At 41.0% G+C, this 26,544-nt stretch overlaps 1 protein-coding gene across 5 annotated transcripts in view; it reads right to left on the bottom strand.

Annotated features, from left to right (window-relative positions):
* The window catches only part of TBC1D30 (TBC1 domain family member 30), a 51,088-nt gene extending 24,685 nt beyond the window's left edge, over window positions 1-26,403 (bottom strand). The window contains exons 1-2 of one of the 5 annotated variants that reach the window (XM_085220379.1): window positions 26,004-26,403; window positions 23,957-24,121 (exon numbers count right to left, since the gene is read on the bottom strand). In XM_085220379.1, coding sequence (XP_085076505.1) covers window positions 23,957-24,121; window positions 26,004-26,244 — 406 coding nt within the window. In that variant the 5' untranslated portion in view covers window positions 26,245-26,403. Of the gene's footprint in view, window positions 1-4,642; window positions 4,996-23,956; window positions 24,122-26,003 lie in introns of those variants that run through there. The other 4 variants (XM_085220368.1, XM_019613054.3, XM_085220393.1 and 1 more) reach the window with 4 other exon arrangements.
* Between the last annotated feature and the right edge of the window lie 141 nt (window positions 26,404-26,544).

Here is a 26,544-nt window from a genome sequence, read left to right as displayed (position 1 = left end):
TTCTGCTCCCCATCGCTCTCAGTTCGGCTCTACCATTTCTCCGTTCTTCCAATGCCGCTGTCCAGAGCTCCGGTGCTGAACAGAGCCGCGCCGTGCCCCATCTATTGAACTTTCTTACATACAGAATGAAGCCTTTGTTTTCCCTCCATAACTTAATATCATGCATATCTCCATACTTAAATGTTACATATAGCTCACGGTTTTCCTAGAATATCAATCCTAACATTTTTTTTACATACATATTTTAATAGTCTTTAAAAAAAAATAAATCACTAATTTGCTAGGTTTTATGTTAATAAAATCCATGCTAATCAACTCACCAGTAACACTCAGTGCTTTGAAGGACTAAGCCTGTGAGTCTGTAAAAACCTAAACTGTAGTGACATCTTCTAGTTCTGGAATACTAAATGTCTTTCAGCATTTGCATACTGACATGTGCAAACAGAGATAAGTAAATTAAAATGTGGCAATAAGCAATTTGAAAACCTTAGTGCCTACATATAAAGATAAAATACAGAGAGACAAAGCTTTCTCCCTGAGGGCTGCTCTTTTTTTTTTTTTTTTTTTTTTCCACACAGGCACACAAAAGTATCATCAGTATTGCATTACTGAGACCTGGGGACTGAGGCTTTGGTTTCTATGCTTTAGATTTAAAAAACATGCCTGTCAGATTTAGAAAAATAAAAGATTCAGCATAATACAAATGTCTTGAAAAATATTCAAGTATTAACAGATATTCCTGGAAGCAAGTGTTTATTAGTATTCTACCCCATAAATCCATGGCGCTCAGCAGGGACTCCTAATACATAAATCTTTTCATAATAATTCAGAACAGTGTAACAATGCTAGTAACCTACTAAGACGAAATCGTATCACATTTGCTGTAGATGTGAAAAAGGGATTCTCATTCCCTAGCAATTTCATAGTATCGGAGAAGTCTACTACACACAAAAAGACATTGTGATCAAGAACTCCTTTTGTTAAGGTAACAGCTGACATGTTATCTAACATTACCTGGAATCAAAGAAGCAATAGTCTTCCAAAATAATCATGTATTCATTTCCAACTCAACAGCCACATCTTAATCTCTTCACAGTTTTCTAAGATAAAGATCTCAGTAACAACTTATCTCTTTGTCTTAAAATCTTTTTAAAGAAAAATGCAACCAGAAACACAGGCAAGTGCCTCGAATCCATGAGTCTAGCAAACCACAGCTGACAACTAGGACAGGTGTGAAATTACTAGAAATTAGACTAACATTGTGGTAAAACCAGACTAGACTATGGGCTAGCCCTTCTGCAACATGACAAGGACCTCTTGGTCAGGCCATGTACTATAACTACAATATTACTTCATGAAGCCATGAAGTCTATGAAGTCTGTGGCCCCTTATTTGTTCCCCATTGCCAGGCAGAAATATTCTCCAAATCAAATGATATGATGTTTTTGTGTGTTCTTTGAAGAACGAAGAAGGACGGGGAGTGAGCCACAGAACATTCAGGGATGGTCCCTCACACCTGTTCATTTTAAAGAATTAGTATTTCCTAAAATCAGAAAATAATAATTTTTGTTCAGCAAGTAAACAGAAGAAGCTGCAACATGAACAGTACAATCTTTTTTCCTAAAGATTTCAAGGGCAAAAGAGATTGGAAAAACAACCCAGCCCTGGAGCTTCCCAGGGTACATGCAGGAATGCAGCCAGCCAGGTGGCAGCAGCACCTCACTGCCTGTTACATGCTTCTCTGCATGTGCAATTTCTGCACTCTTCAATGAATTTGTCCTTGGACTTCAGAACTTCCCCAAGGAGATGAACTGTTATCATCATTTTATCTTCTCTTGGTTCCTCAAACCTTCCTATCTCCATCCTTTCCCTTCTAACAAGTTTTTCACCCTTGCATGTACTTCTCCTCTTGCCGTCAGTCTTGTCATCCTTTTCATCCTGCCTACTCTTGCCCTAGGGAAAGGCCCAAGATGTCCAGAACTCTTCCTACAGTCTTTTCTCCCATAAACATCCATTGTATGCTACATCTTATCACTGACCACCTTTACTTCTGCTTTCTTCCCACAAACCTAAATTCCTCAATACCTTCTTCCCTCCTCAGCTCCCCAAATCTACCCAGCCCTGCCATCCTCTGCACCCATTTTCAATGGTTTTGCCCCTTTTTGCCCACCTTTTATGTCTGGGCTACATTTTTCACCATTGTATAATATAAGCACAGCTATTACAAGAAAGACTCTTGATCCCTTGAAGCTTTATGGGAACTTTTCTTACCAGATCCTCCACACGGCCAGCCTGGCTGAAATGTACCCCTGCATGCAGCTCTTGGGGATTGTAAGCACCATAAGTACAACACAGCCCTTCTTTTTAATCAAACCAGACAGCCTAATAGCGTAATTTGGCATACTACATATTACCTCTGCAAATGACACCTCAAACCTAAAAAAAATTAACCCAGGTAGGCAGGAATGTGTTGGGAACGTATTTGAATTAGCCAGCTCCACAAATACAAGCATATACAGAAGTATGATCGTTTGGCATCAATTAAATTACTGAAGGGTAGAAGAATGCCAGAATATGGCCTGTTCTAGGTCCTTGTAACCTGGTCACCAGAAACAACTGCAAAAATTGTATTTGGAGAGCAATTAAAAAAAATAAGTAATAATAATAATAATTAAAAAAAAGCCCGCACATACACATTTTTAAAACGCCCACAAAACACAAGAAAAACCAGAAATCAGGCCTGTTAGCTTTCCCATGGAAAATACACTGTGAAACCCCATAACAAAGGCTAAGAAAAGGAAGATTTATACCCAAACCTCAGGCCTCCCACCTCCCACTGCATGACCAAAGTGAAGCATATGACCATGTAATAAGCCACGTAATAAGGAGCTAAAGAAAAAATCCAGCCAAGTACTTGGATGAAGGAATCAAATCCTTGCTCCTCAGCTCCATGAAACAAAAGGATAGAGCCAAAGTCTGAGAAAACAGAAAAAAACATACAATCTGTTCTGATGCAACCTAAAGAGCCATAGCTTCAAACACACCAAGCACATAATTGCCTTTTTGCCTGTACTTAAAAGGAAATGTTAAAACTTCTCAAACAGAAAACAAATAAATATTTAAAAAGAAAAAAGGAAAAGAAAAAAAAAAAAAGAGGAAAAGGGCCCTAAGCAGCTCTCTGTGCAGTGGGATACCGAATCTGGGGACAAAAATGGCAACATAAACTACCACCTTATTGTTCCTTGCTGTTTCAGAAATAGCAAGATTCTTAGTCTTACCCTGTAATTTTTCTTTAAACATATATTTTTACCTGCAAAACCAGAAATAGCAGCCAGAGCTGCCATTAGAGCTCACTGGGATTCACCAGAGCACATCCAACAACTGGAGACCACGTAAACTTCTCACTACAAATATACAGTGTACATAGATACTAAGAAAACCTGAACAAAATTTAACTAAGTTTATTTTTTTTAAAGGCTCATTAGGCTCCATGTCTCCATCACTCTAGGAAAGCGTGCATCCTGAATGACGTCACTGTATTTACCCACATTGAACAGTACAATGAATTAGCCTTAGGACTACAGCATTTGTGGTTGAGCTTTTGATTGTGTCCCCACAGAAGCATAAGTAACAGAGTGTCACTACATAGATGTCGTTACCTGGAAGGCTACTGCAGGAGCAGGGGTCTACGATGGCTACAGGTAAGAAATCCCTTCAGTAACAGCAATGCCACAAATCTTTACCAGAATGTGTTTAGGACCTAATTAGTAACGGCTCCAGGAACGAATCTCAAACACAGAAGCAGTCAGCACTACACGATTCCAAAAGCACCCTTGCACACAAGTGCCTGACACACAATGGGAAAACGACCCCTACGTATTGCTGTGCATTCCAGGCTTATATATTTTCTGTAGGCCTAAGGTCAGACAAGAAATAGCAATGCTTTTGCTACATTTCACAGCTTGACATTATAAACTGAATCTAGATTTCCAGTACTTCATAGAAACTCAATGATTCCGAAGATGAGCAACCACGATCTAGCCCTCAGCAAAGATCACCCCTTAGCGTTTCTGCTGAGCGCCCGTCCCCCTGGAGCACGTCCCAACCCCCGGCCGACCACGGGAGCTCACGGGACGCCGGCGCTGATGTAAGCTGCAGAGCCGCAGCTGCGCGTCCCTCGGCTGTGAGAGCAGCCGGCAGCGCGCCGCAGACAAAGGCCGGGCGGCGGGAGGGGGCTCGGGGAGCCGGCAGCGGGCGAGCGACGCTGGGCTTTGTCACACAGATAGGGAAGGAAAGTGCCCGAGGGCGGTGCGGGGCAGGAGGAGGAGGCGCGGGGCGAGCCTCAGCCCGCGACAGCCTCGCAGGCCCGGGCCCCGAGGCGCACCGCGAAGGCGGATCCCCAAGTCGCCCGGCCCGATCCCGCCGTCGCCGCGCCCCGCACCCCGCGCGGACCCGGGCGGCCATTTGCCGCGGTCCGGTGCCGCCGACTCTCCGCGCCGCGCCTACCCGCGGCCCCCATCGCGTCTGGCTGCGTCCTCCCGACCCGACCCGGCCCGGCTCGGCTCGGCTCGGCTCGACCCGGCCGCCTGCCTGCCCCCGCCAAGCGGCTTACGGGATTACGGCCGCCGCTCCGCCGCAGTACCTGGCTCCAAGGTGCAGAGCAGGCGCGGCGCCGTGCGGGAGATGCAGCTCCGCTTCTTGAGGACGTTGCTGAGGATGGTGCCCACGCCGCCTCCCGAGCTCTGCCGCTTGAGGCATCGCCCGCCGCGCCGCAGCGAGCCCGTCAGCCGCTCCTGCCGCATGGTGCCCGCGGCTCAGCGAGCTGCCCCGGGGCTGCGGGCCGGCGGCATGGCGCGGGGGGCGGGCGGCAGCGGCTCTGCGAGCTAGCGGGGGTCTGCAGTGCGGGCAGAGGAACGGAGGTGCAGGGAGAAAGACGGAGGACGAGGAGAGGAGAGGGAAAAAAAAGAAGGTGGGGAAAAAAAGAGAGTTGCTCCCGCCCACAATCCTAGCATCAGAGCCTGAAAACCTCCTCCGGCACCACCTGGATGCAGCAGCTCCTCACAGACATAAAGGGCGGCCTCGTTCCGGCACGGAGCGCTCCGGCTCTGCCAAGGGGAGCAGTGCGGAGACACTGACTGACATCGAGCGGACAGGCGGAGCGGGGCCGGGCAGGAATGGCGGGGCGCTCCCGAGTCCCACGCTGCGCTGTCCAGCACGCACGCCTTCAGCATCCCCCAAGTAAAAACAGCCGTTTGTATGACCCCAAATTACAGCCTGACGTCCTACCAGAAACACTTCAAAAAGGAAACTATTCAACAGTGTGAGTAGGTGCATTTCTAAGAGCTTTCATTTGATTCAAAAGCATCTTAAAATGTTTTGATACTAAATTTCAAGCTCTTGGTTTGATTGACAAGCAAGGGGAAGCATTCAAACTGCTGACAGCTTTTATTACCTAAGGCAGTTGGTGCTCCTGCCGAAGGAGAGAAGTATCATGGAGTTGGACTTCATGTTCCTTGTGGGTCCCTTCCAGCTGAGGTTATTCTACGACTATGACTATGTCAGATGAGTCAGGCTCAAAGACCGAGCTGCCCAAAGTCTGAACCCACCTGTCCACCACTGTAGCTCTGGAACAGCCACTTGCTTCTTTTATTAAACTTGTTTGCCAGCTGCAATATGGAAACTGGCAACAGATAAGCAACTGCATAAAGGATACCCCAATGAAACAAAACAAAAAAAGCTGTTTTAAAAAATCAGTTATAGCTAATCTACAAGTTGGAGCTATATCTAGAAGCTGCTGTTATTTTTGCAGAGAAGTGTGAATTTGTTCATGGCTCTTTAAATATCAGGTTTGGTTCTGCAGAGAAGTCACTATAATCGAGCTGCCAGCTCGCACTCTGAATAGATAATTAAGTCTATGTGTCGGTGGTTCTTTTTTTAACAAAGGTGACACTTCCCTGCTGATGTAGATGATGCAAATCACTTTATTTCAGTGCCAGCTGGAGATGATTTAGTGGTTAAAGCATAAAATTTGAAACGAATTAATCTCGCTAGGTGTACAGATTGTACCAGTGGGACTGTAGCAGAAGTACTTAACTACAGAAATAACCACATCATCTGGTATTTTTCTCTTCTTCCTTTGGCACCATATGCAAGTAGCACCACATCCTTCTTTGATCACTCCAAGACTGGCTAGCTCAGTGCTACCAACCAATGGCCAAAGTTAAAGTTTCAGGACATGATTAAGGGTATCCATACTTAGTCATCTCACCAAATTGATGAAAACAATATCTTACCTCCAATTGTTAAACAACTGCAAGTCAGCTCTAAGAAAGACATCAATGCTTAAATGATGAAGATAACCAGCTGCTTTGGTACAACCGAAGGAAGAGTACGGAGTCCTTGTTACTGTTGTTTCTCCTACTTATCATTTTGTTGCTGCGTGAAAACCCAGAAACAAACAGGACAATCATTCTGTCAGTCAGAATGGCCACTTTCAAGGACCAGGGCACCACGAAGGGCACTTGCCCACATGCCAGCCAATTAATGCAACATTACTCTTACGAAAAATGTAAAAATGAACTTTAAGAGACAAAATGAAAAAGCCAAGACATACTAATGGGTTTGATGATTCACTGGATCATCAGCTCAAATGGATTTCAGAGATAGGGCTAAGCCTCCTATTATGTATATACATACATATTTTAAGGACAGGAGCAGAGCTTCTAGAAAAATAAATGGCATCTTTTTTAACTGATCAAGCAAAACCTCTGATTTGCCAGTGGTAAGCATTCTCTGTCCCACTCCCTGGAATTGCAGACAACTAATCATGACACTGCATGTGCAGTTTGTATAAGTTTGCCACACTCACCATTAAGTTGTAAATAGTCTTCAACAACATGGAAATTTCAAAGCAGAGACAATAAAGCTCACAGACAAATCACCAGCTTCAAGCTGGGGTATAAGAACAATTTAAAACCAAAAATGTCACCAGTCACCATTAATCTACTTTGCTACACAAAGTCATAAAAGGCTGGTCACATTAAAGTTCTTAGCTACAATTACCAGCAAGCCAGATGGCGTTCAGAAATGATTAATAAATAAATAAATGGAAGAGCCTTGGCTGGTCCAGTTACTTCACCTCTTCATATTTCATGATTATCGATCTGAGCCTTTACTTTTCCCCCTTACTACTTCTTTTTTATTCGTAGTTCATTTATTCCCTCCCACACAACACAGTCACTTTCTGAACAACCTTTCCTCTTCATTTTGTATGTCTTTGTAGTCTCACCACCACCTGCTAACCATGCCTTTATAAACCCTGACAATATCTCATAAGAAATCCTCCATGACAAGTATAACTTGCTCAGTTCCCACAGTGTGCCTTCTGGTGAATTGTCCCATGACCACCACAAGGTTTTGATGCTGAAGAACCAACTCTGCTCTGTTTACCTTACTCCTCACCATTCGCCATCCCACTTCCCTTCTATCTGCACTGGGATAATGAGTTCAAGACATGCAGCTAGAAAGGAAGAATAAACATCAGCAGATAGAGCAGTGACAGAATGGGGCTGCAGAGCAACCTTGCAATTAAAGAGAAGGATATATCCTTTTGCACAAAGCTTTAGCTACTCAAATCCAGAACTCAGGCACACTTCACTGGTTCTTGTACAACATGCACAAAGAAGACTAAAAGTCATAAGCCATTTTCAGCTGGGTCATTGTATTCCATGCATTTCATATCCCTCCCTTTATTCCATATGAAAGCATACAGACGTTCCATAATTCTCATGTGCACCACATCTTTGTAAAAGGTTAAACAGTTGAAGTCTGGGGAGAAAGCTTGTTTGCTCTGCTTTGGGATACCTGTGTTAGCAAAATATTTAACCAGCAACTTTTATTTTATAGGAAAATTGTATAAAATGTCAAGCTTTTTAAAATGTGATGAAAATCCTTTTAGTACCTACACAAGCGTTTACACAGATGTGTTTAAAAGCAGGAGCTGGTAGAACTGTACTGCATATAAACACGAGAGAAAAGGTGAGTTCTAGGAAAGTTCCAGTTTAAGCCATCAAAACAAGAGGCAGGAAGGTTTAGGAATGCCCTGCCTTGTATACAATGTCAAACAGAAGGTACTAGAATACCTTCCTAGCCTCTACATGGAACTACATTTCCCACTAAGTTAAATATTAAGCCCCAAATGTGACTTATGCTAAGACTTATTCTCTCAACAATTTTATGCATTATTCAGTTATCACAGTTAAAAAAGCAGTTCAAAATTTTTTATACTATACTTCATCTCAAAACATTTTAGAAACTATGCTTAGGCAGCATCACTGCAGTAGCTGCAGGATTATCAGATGCCATGAACATATCAATAATATAATGGAAAAATATGTATTACAATCACAGGTAAAAGCTATTTTATTAACCTCATCATAGGCCAATTGCCTGCCAAGGTATTATTATTACACAGAATTCTGTAACAGTCCACAAAATGTAACCGTAAACTGTAATCCCATTACCATTTGGCTTCAAATAGCTCAAATAGTAAATCAAGAAATTTGGAATCCATACTGACACATATTATGATGTGCAGTCTAACTCATCATGAACTTCAAGAGAGAAAAAAAACACTTTCAAATTGTAGCGTCTAGGAGAAAACATATGGAATGAAATGCGCCTACTTTTGAAGGATGACAGAATAAGACAGTTTGAGTTCTCCCAGGAAGCAAAACTATTTTAAATACACTTATTCCATTAAACCGTCTTCTCCGCTGCAGGAGTTCTATTATTAAACAGCCATCCTGCCCAAAACAGTATATTTTTGCTTTATCCTAAAAGCCACTCTCATCTAATATAGGCTCTTGAACCAAGCTGAAGTTAATATTTAAAAAACGCCATGACAGCTTCACATTATGATGTAAAACAAGCATAACTCATCTGACAACTTGAGAAGAGGCTTTTGGCTAGCTGAATCTCTGGCACTAAAGGGGCATGGGCGCTACAGCAGTGCTGTGTCCTTGAACACGAGCTCCTGCCAGGTGGCCTAGCACATCTCCCACCCCAGCCTGCATGTACAGCATCGCCTCTTGCACTGGCAGTACTGCTTTGCAGGCTCTTTCTGAGATTTCCTACCTCAGACAGCACAGGTGAGCAGATGCTTTGATGTACCAGCTGGCTGCAACTGCTGTGTGGACAACCAAGCACAACAGAATCTGCAGGACTGCTTTGCATGGCTATAGTTGCACAAGCATGGGAAAAAGGAGTCTATGGGTAAAGGAGGACAGATTCATGTTACAATCACAGGAAACATGTTGTAAACACAGAAGAAAAAAAAAAAAAAAGATTTTGGACAAACAGTCAGTTCTGTTACTAATCTGATCTCTGTTCTCATAGAAGTCAACCAGGGTTATCTTCTCTGGACAAGGGATAGTGCCAGAGTCTGAACAAAAATAGAAGTTTTGCTATTGTGTTTGTGCCTAGAGAAGTTCACCTTGTGTACTTTCCCTAGATTGAGCTCAGGAAAATTGTTCAGTGTGTTGACACACCATTGTCAACACAGCATTAATATTTTAAGGTTTTCCATTCATTAGTACTTGGAAGGTAAACGTGACAAAAGAGTCCAGGACCTTGTTTTGTCCTATATTAGATATCATAGGAAAAAAAAAAAGGAAAAAAAAAAAAGAAAGAGTGAGAGCCAATTCTTGCTACAAAGGTATTCAGTGCAAATAGAAACTACTCAACAGACAGGAAATAATATCTATCATTTTCAGAAATGGAAAATCAAGACTTAAATGATTAGTCTCAGGAAGCGTGCAGCAGAACTGAGAAACATATCCCAACATGCTCAATTCCAGCCCAGTGCTACCTCTTCTTTTAGACTGCACACACCCTTCTTGTTTTTCCCTACAAAAACTGACAGCTTAAAGAGTAAATATTCTTTAACAGTGCCTTATTTTGAAGGAAGTCCTTAACACAGCCCACTTGTTCTTGGAGAAGTTAACGCAAAGTAGAGGAATTCTTAGTAGAGAACTCACTGGCAACAGGGCTTTGTTTATAGCTAAGATGTCTGAAAGAGAATATTGCCTGCATGTTATTTAGCTGTATTTACCGAGAACTGATTTAGAGAACATAATTAAGATAGCACCATTTACTATATTGTGCATTTGGAAATTAATCCACAAGACTCCTGTGGTAAGAAGCTCACAGACCGTATATACACTATAGGATCCTTCAGCTTAGTATAATTGGGACTGGGCCAGGAAATAACTTCAGATCCAAGATTACTAACTATGATACTTGGTATTTTTTCTTGGTCGTTCTCCCACTTTCGCCAATCCACACCATTCACTCTTGCTTTCCACACTGCATGTGTATACTAGGGCATGAAAGGCAAAGGCAAAGAGAAGGTCCCTTCAATACAGCCAGCTCTCCCTACATCGTCTACCCACAAATGTGTGTTGTAATTTATCTTTTTGGAATGAGGGACATTTACACCAGTAAGTTTATTCACACAAGTTGAATTATATTTATCACACACTGTTTCTTGAAATTTTTGGCAGGTAAGTATGCCTGGAAGGTATGCCAAACTTTTGCATCAATGAAAAGACCTCAAAAATCATCTGTCTTTAATGAAGACACCTGCAAATCAGTTGTGAAAGCAGTTTGTAGCTGAATGGGATGGAGCTGTGATGACCAGTTTCCTATGTAGAGAGGCACCACACTCATAGGCAGTCAGTCAGTGCAGGTAAGGCTGGCTGAAGGCCCCTTGCTTCCCATATTGCTCTCAAAGTAGCACAAACAATTCTTATGCAATTGGATTATGTGTGTGAGAATGTGAAAGCCCTCAAAAGTATCACAGGCTGCTAAATCAAAAGTATGGAGACACTTGTAACCCTCTTGAACCCATCCATAGCATCCCCCTGTTTGTAAAGACGTCGTTATTTCTACAAAAATGGAGCAGCAGAAAGACCTGGCAGCCATGCAGTACCAGGACTCACTAAGGCAAACAACAGAACTGCACATTTATGTCTCCCCAGACCCACACAAAGACCCCACTTTCCTGAGTCCTTTAGGAAACCTGTCCCCAAAACACAATCACACTGAAAGCTAAGAATTATGTTAATATTCAAATGCTATAACAAATTATTAACTCTTCTCACTACGTCACCAGCTCTCACTCACAATCACATTATTAAAAAGGTTCATTTTCTGCAGCATCTGCAGTTTCTAGACAAAACCATTTTTGAGGATGGAAAAATTACATTTGCTGATAACACAGCAATACTGTGCATATAATGATAGCAACCCATGCCAGTGGGTTAGGTACAAAGAGTGACCAAATTCATTCCAGGCCCACCAATGGGAAATGCCTGTTCCCAGAGTTTAACACGAGAGACCTGAAAGAATTTCTGAAAAGCAGAAACCAAATTATGCTTTGTAAACATCATACGCCACAGACCAAGGGCACCTCAAATATATTCAGAAGGAAAAAAAAAAAGATAATCTAATGTTACCAACCTGATGTGATTTGAAAACCTTTACCTTAACATAGTGTGTTGTAGCTGCACTGAAAGGACAAGGCAGAGATTTAACTCAGAATTGTCTTTGTAGGAAACAAAAAGGGTTTTGAATATACAATTGCTTGATCAGAGGACAGTAATAAGTTAATTCCCCTTATTAGGCCAGTAATAGAGGGCAACAAACTTGCACAACTGAGTAAGTCTGACTCTGTAACTCTGTAAAGCTATTTCTACTCACCACAGCACCCACAAATTCTAATTCTGGTCTGCAGCACTGCATTAGAGTAGGTGCTGTACAATCACAGAAAGACAGTCTGCCTGCTTTAAAAGAAAGAAATAAAAGAAAACACAGCAGCATAGTACAGAGAGACAATAAGATTATATTGGTAAGCATAATGGATAGTAGCAGTAGTCAGAATATAAGAGATGCTATTGCGTTTCTGTAGGCTTCATGGTAGAAATGAGTAACAAGGGAATCACCTCAAGGAGGACAAGGTGGCATGAGGTCAATAAGTGGGCCAAGGGAGTACATTTTAATCAACTTCAACGTGGATAAACACCTATAAGAAAACCCCAGCACATTGGAAAAATTAGAAGGTGCTTGTTTTAAAATGCTAAGTGATGGATGAAGGATGAAGGTGTGACAAAACTTTGAACAGTGAACAGGAAACGACAAATAAGTGACAATACAGAAGAGTAGGTTGCAAAGAGCTTTGCATGTTAAAGCAATGAAAGCAAGATGATAACTGTATCTTTGAAAACTTTAAGAGAAGCGGAAGCACACAGCACACATGGAAACACCTATGCACTAATACTAAAATGTAAACGTGTCAATCTCAAACTGAAGTCTTCAGTTAACTCTTTGTATATATCACGTCTTCTAAAACGGCTTAAGTATATCCATCAAAAAGAGTTTGGGAAGTGTTCAGTGTCCCAAATGCTTCCAACTGGCTCTTAATCAGAGAGAAGTGATAGATAAGTCAGCAATATGGATCTTTTCATGTTGTGAAATTACAAGGAAAAGGGAGGGGGAATTGTGAACAACAGCATCCAAGTTTATTTTTTCCTAATTAGGTGCAAGAACTACATGAATTCATTCTAAAGTCAACAGTGCCATTTGAGGAACACAGCGACCATTACTGTCCTGATGAAGGACATAAAGAAATCTGTTGCGAGGCAAAGAGCAAAAGTCAATTTATTTCACTCATCTCATTTACGTGCTGGTTATAACAGTAAAGCAGATCACATGCAGTTACATTAAGCAGATATTTGCATTTCATGAGCAAGGTTAAAGACATATCATGCAGGCATTGCTATAGTAACAACGCATTTTAACTGCAGTAGTAAACAGCATAAAGTCTCACGTTAGCCGGTGGAATAAAAATCACAGCAATGCCTTTGTGCCCAACAAAATATATATGGAGCACATTTGAACTAGAATGTCACAGGAAATGCCTTTTTTGTCAGAGAAATCATCTGAGGCCTACCTAAAAATATTGCTGATAAACGTAAGAATTAAGAAATGTTCTCTTACCTTTCCAAATGATGGAAAGCAAATGCATGTCTTGGACAGTATACACAGCATACAGTATACCCCCAGAATCCACTTAAAAGTCACATGACCATTTAAAAAAACAAATCACCAAATTAGCAGAAAAGACTAATGTAATACAGTAAAATGAATACAAAAAACTATTATTTTGACAGTTTTTATTTGTAGCCATGTTTAAATATTTACAGAACAGAGGTCACAGTATATCGCAGGCTCTAAGGTCTCAAAGAGGCGCTCTTGCCTTATTAGAATTTGATTATTTGCTTAGCATCTAACATAGAAATTGAATATCACAGTGTGAATTGCCAACTCGATTGATTTCAACTGCTATTTCAGAAACAGCAAGATTTTAATCTTCCAAAAAAACTAGTGAGAGCAAAACCAGTATGTCTCCAAGAAAAGATTTGTCCACAAAAAGAACACTTTCAAAGATCTTTGACTGTAAAGTGACTACCTAAGCTAGAAAAAAAACTAAGCAAAAAAATGCCTTTGGGCTGTGAAGCACTGTGGAGATAGGACCATATTTGTATAAAGTTTTTAGATATTATTGCTTATTTGCAGTAATGCTAAGGACCTCCATCAAAGACCAAGCTCAAAATGTGCAAAGTGTTCTGTATATATTTAGCAAAAAAGACACATTGTCCCCAACTGCCCCTACTTTCTAGCAAGGATCCTCCCTTTCACAGCATATGGCCTTCATGGATGGAGTTTCAGTACAGAGGAATGGAAACAAAACCCTTTCTGGGGTTGCAGAGGAAAATGGTGTTCACTCCAAGAGAAGCTAATGGATTTAGTAGGATCGCAAATCTCGATCAGTCAGAATGGAAGTCATCCACCAGCACTCAAGACCTTTGATTGCATATACATCAGTTGCTGCTTGCAAGATGCCACTAGTCCTCTAAGAAATGTAAACGTTGCCATTACATCTTGTTTGTAAATGAAACTACTGCAAGCTTTCAGACCACATAATTCCCTTCTCCACCTACCACGTGGGCCATAACTTCACAGAGCACTTCTGCAACTGCCAATAAAGGAAGTGACTAACAGAGCAAAGGAACTTCAAACTACCACCTCCCACTTCCTGAATAAACAGAGTGCATCAAGCATTAAAACAAGTTGGATGGAGCAATAGGCTTTTGATGAAGCTCGCGAGTGACATGAGAAGAAAACTGTTATCAGTCACAATTGTGTTACTATTCAAAGCTTTCTTACTCAAAGTTCGAGTTTATAATGCACTCTCAAAGGCAGAGTTTCCTGAACTGAATATGTTTATGATTAATCAAAGCTGCTTTTAGAGAAGAAGTCTGAACCACTAAAATTGATTTTCAACATGTATAACACTATACAAGTGTGTATTTTGGTAACAGCAAAGCTCTGATTGACCATTTACTACTGTTGTATCTTGGGACAATTCACTTTGCTCCTCCAAACATGACAGCCTTTGGGTGTTCCACTCTCATTATAAATTTGTTTTCCAGGAGGGCCTCTCACCATTTGTTTGTTCAGAGACTAGCTCATTAAATTCCTGATTTCACTGGGCTTCTCTAGGTATTGCCACAAATATTTAAAACTAATTCCTCAATTAGTATTCTCTTAAAAAAATATAAATAAATAAATCAAAATCAGCTATATATACTGATTACTCACCCACTCTGACTTCCTTCAGTTTCACTGGACAACTATTTCTCCTTCAGGATCTAAGGCCCACTGTTGCTGTCAGTGATGACTAGTTGAGGCAAGTATAGCAGTAACATATTGAAAATAAATCCTTCAAACTGCTACCTATCAATGACACTTAATGCAAGCCAAGAACAACAAACCGTACATGCTTTGTATTTTGGCAACATGTACTGTATGGATGACAAGGAAAGCATTACACTGATTGGTAACAAGTTGCTATAATTTTAGAGAGGCATATAAACTTATAAGCGATTTAATTGCTAATAGAACATAATAAAAGGTTTCAAATAATACTAATAATTCTTTCCTCTTTTACAGAGGTGTTACAGTAAGATGATGTAACAAGGAGATGTAACAGACTTCACTTCTCTGGCAAATTTCAAGTGTATGCGAAGAGCACCCATTCACTGCTCAGCAAGTCAAATTCAGCTTATTACTAACTTTAAGGAGCAAAACATTTTAAATATGAGGAAATCTCCAGAGTGGCATAGAATTATAACCAGGAGTATCGATCTAAAAGGACTAAATTCACAGGCCATTTTTTTTACCATCTTGTTTTTAAATTCAAGCTTATCTCACAGAACTGCAGAAACATAGCTGCTAAGACTGTCTGACGCTTCAAAAATTCAGTCTATTCCTAGCACTAATTATCCCAAGCAGCTCTTATCCTCCATTTGATCTACAATATCCAGGAAATCTTTTCTTCAAAGACTAACTCAACTCAACGTTTTGTGTGTGATACTCAGAGATAAAATTCATTTATACTGCTTAAACGCTATACGCTCTTTTGAACATTTTCAATAAAGGTCCATTAACCTTCCTGAAAATTCACAATAATTTCCAAAATAAATAAATAAATAGCATTTCATTAGGAGAAAGAAGAATGAAGAACAGCAAGGTTAACAGTACTAAAGTATAATCCCTAGAAGAATTAAAAAGTAGGTACTGCTAAACTAGACAAGTGTGAAAGACTATGCACACAATCTAATTGCATAGCTTTTTCTCTCGGGGTATTTTCAGCAAATGATTAAAGATTGTATCATTTGTATTATAGTTAGGTAACTGACACAGCCACCCATCCTGTGAGCTCATACATACAAACAAACCCATACATCTTGAATGCTCAAAGTTTCCCATAAATATCATGTGTTTTCACTACTTGCAGGTGTAAGAGTAGATCTGTGACCAGATCAGAAGTGTCTAAAGGAGGTATGAAACATGAATGCTGGCTATCTCCATCACGTGCTCTCAGTATGTGTCACCCCTTCTCACAAAGCCTTTTGCAGCACTGCTTGTACAGCCAGCTTCCTCTCAAATTCTCCTTTAAAGCTGTGAATTCCTAGTATCCCAGATATCCTGGAAACAGCAAAGCTCATGCCTAATTTAGTTCTGCTGTTGCCTGTGTTGCACAGAGCTGTGGGCTGAGCCCTTTGCTGGGCCAGGCCACACGCTCCGTTCCTTCCAGGCCTGCCTGGCACTCCCCTGCCCCAGGCAGGCTCCCTGGAACACGATGAGCTCAGCTTCACACTGATCCTGTGCGGAAGTCAGCATCTCAGCTCATTTAACCACAACATACTTAGTGTGACTTTAATAAAAACCTTGCTTTTCCAGTTCTTCAGGGAACTGTGAGGCCAATCAAACTTCACTGCAGATGAGGAATCCGTCTCAACACACAGAGAGAACAACGGTCGTCTGTCAGAGTTGTTACTAATGTCACAATCAACTGACTAGGGACTGCAGAAGATGAACAGGCAGTTGAGACTGTTTATTGTCAGCAAACAGCAGCAGCCTTCCTTTGGCTGACTGAACAATCTCCTCAGTTTGAGCTGATCCAATACCACCTCTCAAAGTTATAGCTGTACTGAAGAAATAAGATGTCACTGATGTGAGAACCACTTTGTTCAGACAAATTCATAGATAGCTACTACCAGAGCATTACTTGATAAGGAAACCCAAAAAAAGAAATTCAGCTGCAATAATCTATCAGATTAGTCCACATTTCTAATACCCAGCAAGCATTTTATGTAACAAGTACTATCCAATACATCAACTTCTCATGGCACAGCTGTTGCGAAAAACAGTTCAGTGCGCTCAAAATTCTATGTGCATAACAAAAATCATCCCAGGAGGTCTGCTATTGCTTTGCAACAGGAACAGGGCTACAGCTACACAGAAGAATACGGAAAAGGGAGCAATCAACTTCTGCTGTATGCACATACAAAATAAGTATATTCTCAGGTGTAGCACTAACTCAAGCTTTTCTTTGCTGTCACAGCTGCTAGCACAATGACAAAGAATATTAATATCCTGTAAGAAACACTGTATGACAAGAATGTGTCAGTGATCCTGCAATCTGTGTTCACATAGAGAGCAGCCTGCACTTCTGATTGCAAAATGGGCCTAGATTCAGCAGCAAAATTATTGTTTACAGAAAGATGCACTGAATTCACTCATATCTATAATAGGCAATGAAGTATTTATTCTGGTAATATATACTACAGCCCCATTCAGCTGTTAACAACCCATCAGGTTTCTGCATCACATAAAAATGTTGTAGAGCTATTTTAATGCAGTGGGATAAGATGGTGAAAGCATCAACCACTGCTTGGATGGTGACTATTATAGGGTGATGGCAGCAGAGATCAACTATGAGACACTGTACACACAGATCAATTTGACATCACTTTACCCCCATCCCAGAAGTCTGTCATTTCCCAAGGCAAGTATTCAAAATGGAGAGAAGAAAGCATGCAGATATATGGCTCTAAAGTTTGCAGGACCCACAGTCTATACAGAAGGGGGATGTCATGGCTGTTTGACTAGGTCTCGCTGCACTCCATTGGGTGAAGGCTGGTTATCTCCCAAACCATGAGAGCTGGTAACTCCCAGACCATGTCTGGTACAATATACCATCAATCCAAAGCGCCCGAAAGTATATAAGCCCAGAACTTGACCAGATGCCCAAGGTTTATAACAAAAGCAATCCTCCTGAATCCTGCCAAAGCAGCAGTCAAGACAGTTTTCTTAGCTAAACTCTGAAAGAGCCCACAATAAAAGCCCTTTCTGAGAACTGTGCAGATTTTAGCCAGTGACAGAACATATGATCATAATATGTCAGCAGGGACGTATTTCCAATGCAGGCAAGACATTTCAGTATTGAGAGCTAGGGGCAAAGAGGTATAGTGAGGAATATCAGATACAGAAAAATTAAAGATCTGTATACTCTCCAAAGAGACAGGAGGAAAACATATGTCTTAAGAATAAGTGTTAGCTGTTCAGCTCCTAATCCAACTTGGCAACCTCAGTGCTGAGCAGCCAGAGTGAACTGCAGAGATGGCTGAATGTATATTCCCAGGAAAACCTCCAGTAAAAACCTAGTTGGAAACATTAATGGAAAACTACCACAAAATGACAGCTCATGAAGAGCAAAGTCCTTCATGACAGAATACTATATTTGGAAAAAAAAACACACCATATTTCTAAACGCTAGAAACATAACTTCATTTTGACTCTTTTTGAAATTAAATGCTGTAATGTCTAAAAAATGGCTCATTACATAACATGAAACGAGAAAAGGCAAGGAGTGTCAAAATCTCAACAAAGCATTTCAGCTCAAAATGTAAGCTTTCAGAATTTTGCTTCATAAGCAATTTACTTCGTGAGTGGGTGTTTTATTTCATGTTGGAACAAGATACTTTTCGTTGCTGCATTCTAAAAGTGGAATTTTGCCTAGAGTGAGGATTCCAGATTCTGTACTGCACTAAGTATTATTTTTTGCCATCTTTTGAATTTGATATTCTGCAAATGTACAGACCATAGGAACTTTTGAGTTGGGATATGATCAAGTCAGAAAGTAAATCCATCCTCTCACTTTTTAGAGAAAAACAACAAGATTTTCCTTTTCAGCAATAGAAAAGGAAAGAACTTTTCCTTCATCTCGGGAGTCAGCAAACTGAAATTAATCCCAAAGTAGCCTTCTAAGGGATGCCAACTCTGTACAGTCACAATTTGTTAAGCCTGGCAAATATTCCAGTCAGATTTCTTACAACCTAGAACTCATACTACAGCTTTGTTTTTACAGTGGAGAATATCAGCATTAAAAGATGGCAGTCAGCTTTTTACAAATTATTACAGATTAGCCAAACAGACTCACACCAGCACAGATTAACCTGAAGAACTGGCCAGAGACAATGAAGTGGGATAGTCTTTCCCCACAGTGCTTACCGACACAGCCGATTACCAAATGATCAAAGATGTCAACATTCACCGCCTACCTCAATTCTGCAAAAGATCTGTACTATGTATGCACATCCCATCAACAACACAAATACGTGGTAAGTCTGGGAACTTAGTTGATAGTTCTTTAGAATAGGAAACATACCACAATAAGCAATGGCACAGCACAGCACTGAACCAGAATATTCATAGAATCATAATATTCATTTGCAGCTCAGTTAGACTGCTTCCTCTTGCACTGCTTCCCTCAGTTTCAGCACCCTGGCTGTGCAGTTCACCAAATACCAGTTCCAAGATCCTATTCTCATCAAAACGAAGTAATCATGTAATTCATTACCTAAAAAATCCCCAGGATTATTCAGGTTCTGATTATTTGTCACCCTTTAACACAGAGCTAGCACTTTTTTTGTGTTGATAGTTTAAGTAGCTGCATTCAGTACTAAGATAGCAAACTCCCAATAGTATTTAAAAATCAAAATTGCTGTCCTTGTAACAATGAACATCCTGTTCAGTGTTCCACACTGCTGGTATTGTGTATGAGATCACTCACTCTTCTATCTCACGGACTCACTAACAGTTATCGAGAATACATAACCCAATGTTCATTATCAAATACTAAATATGATACATAACTACTTACAGAAACATTTTGCTCATTATCAAATACTAAATATGACACACAACTACTTACAGAAACATTTTGCCATGACCTGGTGCATATTGATATTGACACTATTCACAATAATCCTCCTCAGACCAGGCTTCTGTTGCACTGGATTCTGTTGCTCTCAGATTTGACAAAATCTTGGCTGGCTAAAGATGAATGAAATGTGATAATCAAGTGTCATTTAATTTCATAGAAACATATTCACCTCTATTAGATCCTTCTAAGGATTCTCACAGCTACCAACCTCAACAAGACAAGCTCCAGCATCCTTAAATACAGGTTCTCTCCTTTCCTGTCCCGTTACTTCACTTTCTACAAACTAGCACATGACATAGATCAGATTATGAGATCTTTACTATTCAATCTTCAGTCCACTTTCACATCTTGATTCATAAGCAGCATAGAGCGTCTTTGCTGTATAGCACACAGGTAACACTTTGTTGACAATCACAACAGTTAAAAATCAATAAAAATATTCAATTTATTTATTGTAGCAAATACGTAATGCTCCAGTAGGGAAACTGACTGTAAAGAAAATTCAGCCTACACTTAGCAACAAGGACATGATTCAGCAGAGGGTTGCTAGAGTTAGGTAGTATGGTTGGTTGTGGTTGGACTTGATGATCTTTAAGGTCTTTTCCAACCTGAGCAATTCTATGATTCTTTGATCCTATGAATTTAACAAACATCTGGAAACATTCATCACATCTTTAGGATCATTATTCTGTTTCTTTCCCTTTTCTCTTTCCCCACCAAAAAGCTTCCCATGGGGAAAGGATGAAGTAGAATTGAATTAAAAACAATTCATTAGGAAAAACAAGAAGCAACCACAGCATTTCTTAAAGTGTCAAATTCATTAACATCCACGAAGGATTGAGACTGGTAATGTAAGTACACAAACATTGACGAGGTGTAGAGATAGAGTAATTTGAGGATGATTCACATGAAATGAGACTCCACAAGAAGTAAACCTCTTATTTTAAGTGTATCAAAGGAGGAATGTGTTTTTGACAGATCAATTAAATAGTTTTTCCTATAAAAAAGGAGATCCATCTGGCTTCAAACATCGGAGCTACTGAGTTAAATTTAAAATTAGTCAAATTGCAACAGGAAATCTAAAGAGTTGGAGATGAACACAGAAAGCACACAGTATCTTTTAATTGCAAATGGAAATTGCAATACTAATATTTTTGATTTTTAATACAGAACACTCTCCTCTTTAACATATATTTTAGATACTAAAGTGAAGAACAACTCACAACTAACCAACTCATACTACTACAGTCTCAGACAAGGTTTTCTCAGTATCCTCTTAGTGAGATTCCTACCCTCCCTGTAAGAAGAGCTCATTGTAGAGTGACAATAACACACTCTCAGCAAAGAGTTCATAGCCTGGCCATCTCCCAGGGAACACAGAGGGTACATGACTGAGGCCAGGTAACAAAGTTTGCACAGGCTTTCTATTGAGGTAAGGTGCACTCAAAGAGATCAGAGTATTGCTAGTAAGTATATACATAAAACTCTGAATTTATAGACTCCAAAATACTCCGCTCTCAATATTAGGAGCTTCTCAACCTCCACAGCCACATCAGAATTAACTACTACCTCAGTTCTAATTAAGATATAATTTGTCACTATTTTTCCAACTGCTTCCCATATGAAACCTAATACTTTCCTTATAAAGAACATTTATTTGAGCTTGTGAAACTCTTAAATTCACGTTTAAGGAAATGATACAAAAGCTTCCAACCTACAAAAACCAAAGAGATACACCTCAATCTCTCTGTGAAATAAAATATGCTGTCTCCCCCTGCTGGCTCTGCATTAAATCAAACCACTCGGAGGGAAGGGAAAAACAGAAAGCTAGTATTTAGTGCCATCCTAGAGAATTCTGTATTGGAGCCAATATTGAACAGCAGAATAATAACAATCTTCAAGCTCAGTTTCTAAGTACAACAACAGAGTACACTAACGGCCTTCCTAAAGACAATATGAGTGAGACAAAGTTAAAGTTATTATAGATATCACAGCACTAAACAAACTCTTAGTGAAAGGTTCTTTTGAAAATATCTCTTCATCAAAAATACAAGAGAATATTAATGAATGTTGTGTTAATATAACTTCAGTTTTGTATTGAATCTGATTTAAGCACCTGGATGTGATCCTAAGGTTAATTTGACTGACGTTCTACCTCTACACAGAGATTTCACTATGTCAAGACAAAAAATATACGTGACAGCAGTGTTAACAAACAACAAAACTCTACATAAATCAATTGGAGCATCACTGTATTATTACATACATTGCAATGTCAGAATTAATGACACCACAGGTCAAAGATTCTTTTTTTCTTGGTCACTAAAAATATTATTTAAAGAAAAATATTTAGCAACTTCTCCTTAGTTATTTGAGAAAGATTTAAAGGGTTTTGGCCAGCAGAAATAATGACATTTTGGGGTGGGAGGGAGGTGAATTTTTTATTTTTTTTTAATGTGCCATCATATTAATTGTTTTTTTCAAAGTTGACGGGAAAAGTAGATCTTCTCTCTCTTAGCTTAACAGTTTTGCTGAGATTTTAGTACTTTACATACTCAGCGACTGCACTTGCCACACTTGTCTAAGCTATTACCTATGCTCTCACTTCTGCCACCCTCTGCAGAAAATGGAAATGGGGAAGTGCTATGAAAAGAAAAAACGAATTATCTTTCAAATGGATAAGCTCTCCAGACTGGTTCACCACATACCACACAGTGGTTCCTGCCTATTACAATGCAGGAAGATAGTGCAGAGGCAAGAATAAAAGGTTGGGGGGAAGAAAACCAGTTGTGCCTGCAGTTGGACAGCTGTTGATCACCTAACAATTCAAAGGTACAACTACTGGAAACTTGTACACCTATTCGAAAGCAAATGTAGCCATAGCAAGTCATTCAACAAACTCCAGTGGCTTTGGATCATATCTTTACATAAGAAATAACTAAGTTTTGGCTGTCCTGGGATACACAAGTCTGGATTTTCTGAGCCACAAGCTGAAAGTTAACAAAAAGTTTAACAAAAATCTGCATGCCCATGGACTGATATTAGACAATAAACTGCTACCTTAACATTTCAGCTGTTATCTCAAGTATCGCTGGCAAATTAAGGAAAGGGGCATTATGTTCAAAACACAAGTACAAAAGCCTCTGAAAATTGTAAGAACACATTCATATTTAGGACGAAATCCCACATCCCTTTGACTCAAAAAGTTTCTAACCATACAAATGAGATCAGGATGTTCACACCTTCAGAATTTACAGTCAGCCCTCCAAATACTTAAATGCATGCAAAATAAAAATATTTTTATTTAAAAGTGGACTATAGCATATGCTTAATATTGAAGAAACAATTATCAAGCTGATGTTGATGAAGAAAAATAATAGGTGAGAAGAAGAAATACACCTGAAGTAGTACATGTCAGCCAAGATCTTTCATGCTATGTTTTAAGTCAACCAGAGGAACATTTATAAATGCTTAAAAATTAATAGACCAACCTATAACTAAATTACGTTAGCACATGCTACTACAATAAGATTCTTTTAATAATATTTTACATGCACCTCAAAGCTCCTACCAGGCATTTTTGTGAAGTGACCATGCTTTATTTACTGTACCTGAACATTTCTGTACCTGTCACGCTGCATGTTAATAAAAAAATAAGACAGGAAACAGGTTATTTTCACATGTCCACTCTGAAGGCATATTTTCTATCTATTTTGACACATAACATTACATTTTTTCATTTTAGCAGAACTAATAAAAGCATTTCAGCATGCCTTTAGATGACAATTTTGGCAAGCCTCATAAAAAGGTTTCACTGTTTTGGAAGAAAAGGCTAAGCAATTAAAGAACAGCATTTCTCCCCTTTCCCACCTGTTCCTTTTGAAACCTCCAAACACACACGTGCTGATAAAGATGTCTGGGGAAAAGAAGTTTGTTTATACTAATGCTCCTCATCTTGAATCAACTAAATAGAAAGGAGTTGCATGCACTACTAACAAAATGCTGAGAAGACAGTTACATTTGCTATCTGTAGCTACACAAAGCTGTAGCTACAACAGCCTATTGGAGCTGTTCTAGACGACAGCTTAAATCAAATTGTGCTTTGCCAGGTGCCACAGACACCACTGGAAGCCAGTTGTGTAAGAAACAGCACAGTCTGGCCTCATGATTTTAAATCAAAGGCAAGGGCTTAATTGAAATACTGCCCATGTTAATGAAATACACTACTTACACTAATACACATGCAAACAGAACAGCACTTACGTCGTTTCTGGGAAACTGCCTGTAAACATGCTGTGACAATGTCGCAGTTCTTCTGGACTTTATGCACAAGCCTGTCTTTCAGCTTCAGAAGATGAAGTAACTTCGCGGATTGAACAGAAATTCTGTAATTCAGTTCCCGTTTTATAGCTGTCAATTCATCCACATCTGCCAATAAGCAGAGAAAACAACCTCAATCCAGGCCAAAACATATCTAAGAAGCCTATTGTAGTTGACATGCAAAGTTACTTGCCCCCAGGGCATTTACAAATACAAATTTCCCATATACTGGAAGATCTACTGAGGGGGACGATCCCTGATTACAAACATTTTCAAGATCTGAGCCAAAGTCTCCAACATTCATTCAAACTGAAGTACCTCAATTAATTGTGTAGTGTATTAAACTTAGCGACCATATTGTGATAAATTGGAACCTTCATGACAGCAGAATACATCTCGATTAGCACAATCAGGGAGTACTTTTATATATAGAAGACTACCTGGGGAAAACGTGCAAAAGGAATAAGTAAATGGCAATAGACAAAGGAAAATGTTCAAGAAGCTGCCTGAAAATCTAGGGATGCAACTCCAGGATGAGCTCTAAGTGGAAAACTATTTCCACAAAAAGGCAGATGATGTAGCTTCAGTCAGGGCCTTCACTATTTCCACTGGTTTCAGTGGCACCAGAGCTCTCAGCTCACCAAAATGACTCAGCTTACTTCTAGTGCTCCTGCTGACACTTGTGCAGTGAGCTCTGGAGATGTGGGAGAGAGTTTTGGGATTCTCTCCTCTGCGCATCCCACCAGTGAAAGTCTGGGTCTTGCCTACCATGTGCTGACCTCTTCAGCTCTTTGCCACGGAACAGCCTGGTGAAATTTGCTATTGCTGTCCTGACAGCTTTCTTCCTGAGACTGTTCTCAAACCCTATTGCTTTCAGTCCAACCACGCCTCTCAAAGCTGAAAGAAAAATCAATCAAAAAAATCCACAGTGCAGTAATCTGATCCAGTGAGCAAAAAGTTGATGCCTTCAGGAAAAGCTACCGTTAGTGGGATGGTGATTGGCTCATACAGCAAAACCTTCCTCAAAACTTTACAGAGCTTAAAAAAAAAGACAAAGTAGGCTGAAATGCTAACCAATTATGGGATGGGAGAGAAACAGGTATGGCAGCAAGGGCAGAGGCTGGCAAAAACAACTCTGCATTCTGCTGCAGGCAGCCCATCCAGATCGGTCCCTGCTGCTCAATCAGTACCTCCCATCTCTGGGATTGGGCAAGGTGATTTCATGCCACATCGTACCAGGGAAAAAAATTAAACTGTATTCCTACTGACATGGACAGTCATCACAAAAGCAGTGAAGTAAATTTTATCCTTTCTTGTTCACCCCAGTTAGCTGTTCCTGTAAAAACCATTCATTACTGTTGCTGCAAAAGTCCTAAGTTTTAGTTCCAGGACATACATTCCCATACAAACTAATTTCTTGTTGAATCCCAGATACCATGGGACATACAGAACATGAGCCCATATCCTGTAACATTGGGTTGAGTACCATCATCTCGTTAGGAAGCTAAACAAGGAAGCAGAAAGGTGTTTGCACAGCTTGAGAAACTGGCATGTCTATTCACCTCCTGCTTTCTGTCCTTGACAGAAACAAGGATACCCTGACATCAGGAGACAAGAGATCTTCATATGGTCCTCTTCACCAGGCTGGCTTGCGGCTGCAAGTCCCATCCTTCAGGAAGCATTCACTGTCACAGCTGCACGGGCGTTGTGAGCCCTTTGACAGCTTCGTTTTGGTTCGTTTTTATTTTGAATTCATTTTGCTTTTCTTGGAGACAAGTTTACCTGCACAGTAAGCCTGAAAACCGCAAAGCTGAAGAGAATTACGAGAGCTTGAAAACACGGCCAGCTTTCACGGAGGAAGGAGGGAAAGAACAACAACGGATGACACCGGTTCCACCTGCCGCAGGTGAGCCCGCCCCGTCCCTCAGGCCCGGCCGCAGCGAGCCCCGTGCCGAGCGCTGCACCGAGCGGAGGGGAGAGCGGCCCGTACCTTTCAGCCGCAGGTATTCGGCGCGGCTCGGCCGCTGCTGCTGCAGCTCCCGCAGGACGCGGGGAGGGGCGGCCACCTCGGCGGCGCTGTAGAGCTCGGTGAGCAGCCCGCTGACCAGCGACGAGGTGCGGCTGGAGCGGCCGCTGCCTGGAACCTCCTCGTCCTCCTCGTCTTCCTCTTCGGCCAGGCTGTCCGCGCTGCTGCCCGCCCGGCCGCCCGCGCCTCGCTCCCCCGCCTCCATCTTCCGCGGCCGCTCGGCAGCGCCGAGTTCCGGGCTCGGCTCGTTCCACGGCCGACCGGAGGTGGCGGGGGGAGTCCGGGCTCCGGGGCGTTCCCCGCGGGCAGGAGCGACGCGAGGGCCTCCCCGCGCACCTCGCGGCGTGGTAGAGCCCGCGGCCGGGGCTGCACCTGCGGGCATCACCTACCGCCGGGGGAGGGCGCGGGCAGGGCGGGGGGGTTGAGAAGCTGGGTGGTGAAATGTAGCGGTTGGCAAAAGTGGTATTCAGAATAAAAAGCTGCGCTGTTTGTTACGGCAGGTGTT

Source organism: Meleagris gallopavo, chromosome 1 (assembly GCF_905368555.1).
Source record: "Meleagris gallopavo chromosome 1, MGAL_WU_HG_1.1, whole genome shotgun sequence".
Classification (NCBI taxonomy): Eukaryota; Metazoa; Chordata; class Aves; order Galliformes; family Phasianidae; genus Meleagris; species Meleagris gallopavo.
The sequence above is the reverse complement of the archived record's forward strand: the minus strand, read 5'-3'. Positions and strand labels throughout refer to the sequence as shown.